General features: G+C 33.2%; 1 protein-coding gene across 1 annotated transcript; it reads right to left on the bottom strand.

Annotated features, from left to right (window-relative positions):
- Positions 1–1920: 1920 nt before the first annotated feature.
- On the bottom strand, positions 1921–6696 carry LOC130798362 (serine/threonine/tyrosine-protein kinase HT1-like). Its single transcript, XM_057661305.1, has 3 exons — positions 5671–6696; positions 3664–4119; positions 1921–2218 (listed from the first exon to the last, which is right to left on the bottom strand). The coding sequence occupies exons 1-3, from the start codon at positions 6055–6057 to the stop codon at positions 1973–1975; spliced, it is 1089 nt and encodes a 362-aa protein (XP_057517288.1). The 5' UTR covers positions 6058–6696; the 3' UTR covers positions 1921–1972.
- Between the last annotated feature and the right edge of the window lie 2459 nt (positions 6697–9155).

Raw genomic sequence — 9155 nt, 5'->3', positions numbered from 1 at the left:
AACCAATTGAGACCGGACCTAATCTGGATCGGACCAATAGCATTCGGTCGGGGCTCCGGGTCTTATTCTTCATTCCAGGTTTCCGGTCCGGTCTAAAACGGAAAAATTTGGGTTAAACCGGATATATATAAAAGTAATTTTAAAGAAGAATAATATTTACAATTTTTATGTATATACTTATTTAAAGGGCTTTATATTTTTAAAACTAACTCAAACTAATTTTTTAACTCAAATGTTTTAATTTTATAATAATTAATTTGTTAAATTATTTTAAAATCTTCCAATTTTTTAATTTATTTTTGGTATTAAAAATTACTTCCGATCTAACCGGTCTAAACCCAAACCGGATCGAGAGGAAACCGGTTTAGACCGGGATCGGACCGAATGGAACCGGTCCGATCTTAGAATATTCAAAATTCCGATCTTTCGGTCCGGGTTTGGACCGGTGAACACCCTACTTGACATACCATAAACCCCTACTTGACATTAAGGGTGAACACGGTTCGATTTGGTCTGATCTGACACTAAAATTAGACCAAACCAAAAATTTCGGTCTGAAAAATTTTCAGACCGGACCGAACCAAATCGTTTCACAACGGACTGGTCTGGTCTGGGGTTTTTAAGTTTTATATATTTATCCAAAATAATACATCTGTATATGCAAATATTTTGCCGTAATTAGTTTATGTCATCAACATCATTCAAGTATATATTACTATATAAAAATAACTACATTTTGAAATATCTAGGTGGAAATTTTTTTAAAAAAAATTATGATTTTCGACCATAGTACGGTTTGTGGTCTGGTCTGGTTTGAAAAATAAAAGACCGAAACCAGACCGTAAACCGTAATTTATTTTAAAAAAATAGACCAAACCATTTAGACCGTAGACCAGACCAAATACTAAAATTCCTCTTTGGTTTACGATTTAAACCAAACTTTGTTCAGCCCTACTTGACATGCCCGAAACCCCTACATGACATGCCCTACAAAATTTATTTAACATACCCTAATTACCTATTTGACATACCATAAACATGTACCTGATATATCACAAACCCCTACTTGACATACCTGAAACCTCTACTTGAAATACCATAAATTCTTGCCTATCATACCCTAAACACATACTTACATACCATAAACCCTACTTTACATACCATAAAATCTTACTTGACATACCATAAATCCATAATTAATATTCCATAAACACCTACTTTGTATATTTCAAGAGAAGTGCCCTATTGATGGTTGGTGAGAATGTGCATCAATAAAAGTGTAATTGATGAGAAGTGCATCAATAATTGATGGTGATGAAAAGTGTGTCTCAGTATGAAGAGAAGTGCTTCTTTCATATTTGGTAACCCTTACTTGACATACCATAAATCCACAGTTACTTTACTCTTAAATGTGAAGGGAGAAGTACATTGCCAGATGATGAAGTATGATACTTCGCTGTTGGAGTTAACTTATTTTTCACATTTTTCTTTCTCTCATTCTTTCCTCTTAAAAGAATTTTTACGGTTAATACTCATTTATTCTGTCACTCATTCATATTTCATACCAAACAAGTTATTATCTTAAAGCTTATCCTATCCCTTTCCTTTCTTCAAAGCTTTCTTTTCATTTTGTAACATCTTTACATATCAAACAACCCCTTAAGATTTACATACCAAACTCAACAATCAACTTATATCTTTTTAGGATTAAAATTTAAAATAGTCATAGTAAAAGAAATTGAGCAATAAATTTGATGAAAATTTAAACTCAAAGCCACCTTCACCTTTGATACATGATATATTGCAAAACATGTTACATAACATCATAAAGCATTTGTAATAACCTCATAGGATATTATACAATTAGAGATAGCTATATATATATATATATATATATATATATATATATATATATATATATATATATATATATATATATAAAACGATTGCAAAAGGTTTTATACCCTCCTAATCACTTACATAGAATAGGTTTCCGTAAACTGATACATTTTGGTAAACAACCCAATAGCATTCGATCGTGAGATGACTTAAATGATGAAAAGAATTCAGGATCACGATTGAAGGACTCCAAAAAACTTTCCAAGATGGAGACAATCTCTTTGAAATGTGGTCGTTTATCTGGATTGCTTGACCAACATAGTTTGATAAGTCGACTCAATGCCTTAGGGCACTCTGCGGGCAATGGAGGCCTTGCATTCTGCAGATGAATTGGTAAAGATATTTCAATCTATTTCAATTAAAAATAACATTAAATTTTCAAAAGTACATTTAAGAATTTACAGAATGTCGAGCACTGTGATAGTGAATATTCACATACATAGATATATCTCCTTTATGTTTTTGGGTTTGCATTAACTGCCTTCACGAAATTTAGACGGCCAAAGTAAAATCAAAGGGGCATAGAGAACATCTCATATTTCTTTATTGAATTGCATAGTTGGAAGCAGAATGATAAGGCGGTTAGAGAGAAGTAGAGCTCTAAGGGTGTTTTTAACAGTATTAAATGCCGAATGGGCGACCGCCGGCCCCTTACGGTGAAAGAACATGATAATGATAACGCGGAATTGAGTATTGAGTATATCCCACAAATGACACAACAGTTAAGGTCCCACACAAAGAATGGCTTAAACTTAGAGATGGGAAAAATGCTTCCGTCAACACATGTGAAGATGTGATGTGAAGTTTGGTTTAGCATTCATCAAAAAGCAAATATGGACAACATTTGGTCACATAACAAAAGCAGAGACCTAATGTCTTTACCCCACTCTTAAATTTCTACCACCAAATCAAAAAAATTGGTGTAGTTACCACTAACTAGTTACTACAACATTCATAGTTGTGTCTCTGCTAACAAGATCCAATTTGAACGAAAGACCAACATATGGGACTAAAACAATGAATTGCATAGAGCTAAATGCTTGGATAATAAATAGAAGGGCCCTCAAAACCAATAAAAAGGGACCATGTTATTGTGCCAACAAATGAGTTTCTGGGTCTTTAGTCTTTACCCCACCATTACCATTACCATTACCATTACCAATTTGCATACTTGCATGTGAAAAAGAAACAAGTCTCCACTTCACCAATATGAAACATAAATGATAGTCTGACCCCACCTAAATCTGCCCATTTACTGTCTTAGATTCCTTTACTGTGCTGAGCTAGGTAAAAAGATACGAGTATGTACCACAACTTGTACTGCAAATTCATGTGGCTGCACAGCTATGGTAACTGCTTTAGCAACATAAGACCCCATAGCTTAAAATTACCCTAAACAATACATACCAACTAAACCTCTCTAAGGGACCCTCCTTACTCAGCTTGCCTTTCTGCCATTGCTTTCAAACCTATGTATCTTAACTCATATACCTGACCAGAATTCCAAGATTCTAACATAGGTTCTCAAACTTTAAAATCAAGGAAATTTTCATATATACAATACTCGAGTCACATGGGGACATACTGCATACACGTGTCTCATATGGGTTTCAAGTCCACATAATCCTATAATAGAGTTCGAAAATGTCATGTTAATCGTGTCTATTTCCAAATGACATTTGGCAGCTGGTTTCAAAATGTAACACTTAAGTTGGGTTCCAGAACTAAGACGACTATATAGATGTGAGTAATAGAGTAAAATACCTTCTGGCAGACAGCAAAAGCAGCTTGTTCGGGAGTCATATTTTCAAAAGGTGTCAATGCAGTCAAGATCTCCCACAAGACGATACCAAAACTGTAAACGTCAACTTTCTTAGTATGGTGCTGTTCTTTAATCATCTCAGGAGCCATCCAGCGGTAGGTACCAGTGAATCCTTTTGTACTACCACATTGAGACTCCAAGCAGGATATTCCAAAATCAGCAACTTTCACACACATATCATCTCCTAGAAGAAGATTCTCTGATTTCAAATCACGGTGAAGTACTCCCTGCGAATGAAGATATTGCATTCCACGAGCAATGTCGAGAGATAGCCTCAAAACTAGATCGATAGGGACTGAATGTGGCTCCTGCTGATGAAGATATTTTCTCAGTGATCCCCCCGCCATATACTCCGTGATGATACAAAACACAGGAGGTTTCTTACACGCAGCAAAAAACTGCAGCAGAATAATTAACAATGATCAACTACTTGAATATATAGTTCAGCAACTTAATTCCAGTCAAAAATAGCATCTAATTACTTTCATCCTTTCTAACTCAGCCTCGCATATTCAAAAATCAGTTCAAGATAAGCTGTTTTTGGAAGACCAACAATTATCCATTTGCAACGGGGCTAGATATACAGTTATAGTCCTTTGGTTTCTGGTTATAATAATAGACTATAGTACTAAAGCTAGCTAGTTCATTCATAAAAAAATTTGAGTGATACTTAATCCATTCTGAAATACACGCCACATTTTCATTATTAACACTATCCACCGTTCAAGCTTATTTTATATATTGCGGCTAATGTGTAAGAAAAAATAGAGTCAAATGGGATCTTGTTTGAATCACCTAATCGCATACTTTTATAATATTAACTTTTTTATAATTTTTAACCGTGTATAATTCAATATATAAATGATCAAAATAATGCATTAGATTGTGTAAAAAGTCAAATGTAGCAAGTATAAAGAATGTAACCCAGTGAAGAAAAGCTCAAATATAATTAAATGCTTAAAAGAGGATGAAACAAATAATACATTATTAGAAGGAAAGAGGAATCATCCTAAAGTATTAGAAGCAAAGTTAGCAATACATTAAAACGGGAACAGCTAGCCAAGTGTGTGGCAGTCACAATTATCCATTTACAAGCGAACCAATACTGAAATTAAAGAATTTTATATATAAGCTAAGGTTCCATGATGGTGGAGGACCGAATCAACAATCATGGACCATCCATCTGAAGGAAAAAGTTGTAAAGAAATTTATAAAATTGAGAACAGAAACTTATCTTAGCTTGTTGATTCAATCATTTTTCTTTCATAAATTTGGGTGTTTGATTTATTTTAGTAATATCTCATGCATGCGTGTCTGGAAGCAAAAGCAGTGCATAGAATCTAAAGTTCGTTTCCAACAGGAACCTAAAGATAATGATTGATGTCCCTACTCCCAAATCATGAACTTCTTGACTTATTTTGCATTCCATGGGCGAGGAAGGATCCCTTAACAACTTCAAATTCATCTTCAGTTTAAATTTATTAAAAACGATATAGAATTATGAGCTATGAGATGATAGCTAGGTTGTATACCATTGAGAATGATCTAGCAATGCAATGAGTTCACCAATAAGAATAAGAACACAAAAACAGTGCACTTAAGAAAGTACTCCTACTAATTAAGACAGTTCTATAAAAACAAAATAATTTGGTGCCATTTAATAAGCCAAAATAATCTATTATTTTTTCAAGTAATTTCAAAAACAACTCAATAGTCGTCACTTGGTGACTGGTGCAAGTCTGCAAGAAGGGAAATTAATGTGCACCCGCGCGTATCACATTATCTCATCCAATAAACATTATTCGATTTACGTCCTAATTTAAAGATGCAAGATGAAGATAGCTAGCTAAGCTAGTGTCCAAGTTGCATGGTCATGGAAATAAATAAAGCAAAGTCGATCCCAAAGGCACACGCCACAGACAAAAAGAAAAAGAAAAAAACAGACTTACAGTGATGATATTGGGATGAGTCAAACGAAACAAAAGAGCAACTTCAGAGGCAAATTCATGTTCAATCTTAGAAGCCAAATCAGGGTCTTCTTCTGGTTGACTAATAAGTTTAATAGCGACATCTCTTTGCTTATAAATCCCTCTATATATCCTACTATGTCTTCCTGATGCAAATTTGTTACCTATAAATAATTGAGACATATCTGCACTCCATTTCTCTTCTCCTTCTCCTTTTATTTCTGCTCCTGATGATACCAAATATTTCGACCATGATACTGCTCTTTTATACTCTCCTAATGATATTTTTCTCTTCAAACCCTTCTTCGTTTTCATCATTTTCTTTTCATTCTCCAGCTTTCCCTTTGAAATTTGCTGAAACCACCTCATTGATATATTACCCTCTTTTTTAACTTTATTATTATTCAATTCAATCACACAATGAGGGTAGGGATATATCTTACATTGAAGGCTGAAGCTAGTATATTATTAATGATAATGAATAATGATGGGTTTTTTTTAGAATAGAAAAATCAATTTCAACAAGTACAATTAAGTATTTATTTCAATATAATGGTTGATAAGGAAAGAATTGGTAAGCAATCAATAAAGTTTCTATCTTTAACTTTTTAAGAAAACCCAGAATTTTTTTCTAAAAAAAAAAAAAGAAAAGGGTTGAATCTTTTTGAAGGAAATTAAAGTGATGAGACAAATTGATCGATGAATCGAGAGGAAGTGCTGAGAAATAGGGTTTGTAAAGCTATAGACTAGATGAGGTAGGAGATTGGTGACGAAGAGAAAAGAAAAGGAAATAAAAGAGCGGGTAGTAATAATATGGAGTAACCGAATAAGGAGAGCCGAGAGCGAGGTGTTAGCAAGGGAGGATCGGACTTGGGAGTTGGAGTTTGGAGTTTGAGAGTTTGGAGTTTGGAGTTTGGAGTTTGGTATGGAAATGAATACGTATGGTTGGATGCCAATGATAACGTGCGAAGATCCTCGCATTAGGAGACAAACTGGGTTTCTCTCCCTTTCTTTTCATTATCACTTTCTCTCTCTTCTTTTATTACTTAATTGCCCCTTTCTCATTTTGAAAACCTCCATTATGCCCCCACTACCTTTCATTTCTTCTATCTCTACCCTCTTTACACAATTGGGTTTACTTACAGTTACACCAAATACGATTCCAAATACGATTGATAATCAACTAAATACCATAACTAGATTTAAGTATGAAAGCACTAATATTAATATACATGTTTTGCACATCACTACACCATGTTTAGTGATGTAATAATTCCACCACAACTTGTAAATATTATTTGTGTAAATATTTGCCTCATTTTGTTCATTTTTTGTTAACTTTAATTCTTAAGGGTCATGTTGCTACCATCACGCTTTACTAATATGCTGCTTAAAATAACAGATATTTTTCCTTTAATAGTAATATTTGTTTGAAAATAATATATTAACGACTCGTGTCACCATTTTTATTGTCGTCTTGTCATATCAACTACATCTTATTTTTGTTCATTACTTATTAGACATGATTAATATGAACTAATGTTAAGTAAACAGCGATGTGATAGAGGAAAGACTTGAGTGTTAGATTTTCTTTATAATAATTGTGACATATTTTGCATAGAATTTTATTTGATTAAAATTGTTTGTATTTGATTGATTGTTACTCAGTCAGTCAGTTGTAAATGTCGTATAATATTTTTATTAATGAATTATTAGATTTTGTAGCATACATGAACATGATACCAAATACTCCTTATTTGACGTTTACTCTATTAGTGTGATAAAGAAAAGATATAATTTGCTTGTTATATTGATTGTTGAGATTTGGGGATAGAATTAGTGTAGAAGTGGAACCAGAAAATAAAAGGGGTAGAATTGTACATAGAAAGAAGTTGGAGCGATAATAGGTGGAGGGTGGAAGGGTCAAATTAAGGAGGGGGTAACAGAAAACGTTGGATGGGGCCATTGAAAAAGAGTAGGGCCCACAACGCAACAAGAGAAAAGGTATCCGTGAGGTTGTCGGACAGAGCCGTATGGTCTTCTTTCCGTATACGGTCGTGCTCTCTCTCTCTCTCTCTCTCTCTCTCTCTCTCCCCCCATTAATCCAGAGAATGAATAATTATCACTCCTACTTTTTTACTGACATTTTGTTTTTAAAAAACCAGCAAAAGTCTTTGCGCTTTTGACCAGTTGTCAACTCTAATTCACGGCATTAAAGCGTGCTCTCACGCTCCATAGTACCCATCTGGCCATCTAACATCTTCTTGGTTAGCTACTGCCTACATTAAATTACATGGTGCAATTAAACAAAAAATCCCATTAGATAATCATGGGAGGTTTTGTTTAACATATTCAATTTTATAAGTGCCCCAAAAATTTAGGGAGTTAATATTAAATTATGTAGTAGTATATACGTTAATTGTTTAAAGATTTAAAATTTCAGAAAAATATTATAATTTTTAAAATTACACAGGATGTTTAAAGAATTTTGCAATTTTTGCTCCGCAACTGTTAAGACAATATTTTAACCAATATTAAAAATTAACAAAACAAGATAAAAGTTATTGATAAAAAGTGTTTAAAAATCATAAATGATTAAAGATCGTAAAAACCAATAACTAACTATTGAAAAAAATACTTCCTCCCTTGACTTTTTACGTTGTTTATATATTAAGTTATGCATAACTAAAATTTATAAAAAGCCAATATCATTAAAATTTGGAATTAGACAATTCAAACAAGATCTCTTACACATTAATCGCAATACATAAAATAAGCTTTGAACGATGAATAATACTAACTACCAATAACCGTAATATAGCAACATCTTATTTCCTCCTTTTCTAAAATACTTGTTGTCATCATCATACCCAGTGTATCCCATCCATATAAAACTATGGCCAGGCTCTGGGGAGGAAAGGACGGCGGCGACTCATACCCATAAAGGAGAGTGCGACCAAAGAGTCCTCCGACTCGAGAAAGAATAAGATAAGTTTCTGTAATTGATGGGACCGAGTGCGGCTGAAGCTAACTTCACAAATCTGCATTTTATCACACTCAAGTGTGACACTTAGACATAAGATAAAATATAAATAGAATGCATATGGATAAAATAAAATAAAGTAAAAAAACAATTAAAAATGAAAATGAAAACAACAACAACAACAACAACAATAATAATAATAATAATAATAATAATAATAATAATAATAATAGTAATAGTAATAGCAACGAATAAAAGCCAAAGAACAAGAACAACGATAAATAAGCAAAGGGAGAATTAGTAGTCTAAAGTATGGATAAGGCGCCTCCACCTACCTCTATCCCTGATTAGGTCCTCAGAGTGGTTTAAAATTTATATTGATAACATGTAATGACTACTCTATTTATAATTTTTATTTGTATATATTAACAGTACGTGTTTTGCACGAGTTTCTTTACTAATTTACGTATAATCTTACTCCTTC

This window comes from Amaranthus tricolor, chromosome 13, assembly GCF_026212465.1.
Source record: "Amaranthus tricolor cultivar Red isolate AtriRed21 chromosome 13, ASM2621246v1, whole genome shotgun sequence".
Taxonomy (NCBI): Eukaryota; Viridiplantae; Streptophyta; class Magnoliopsida; order Caryophyllales; family Amaranthaceae; genus Amaranthus; species Amaranthus tricolor.
Note: the sequence above shows the minus strand (reverse complement) of the source record. Positions and strands in the feature narration are given on the sequence as shown.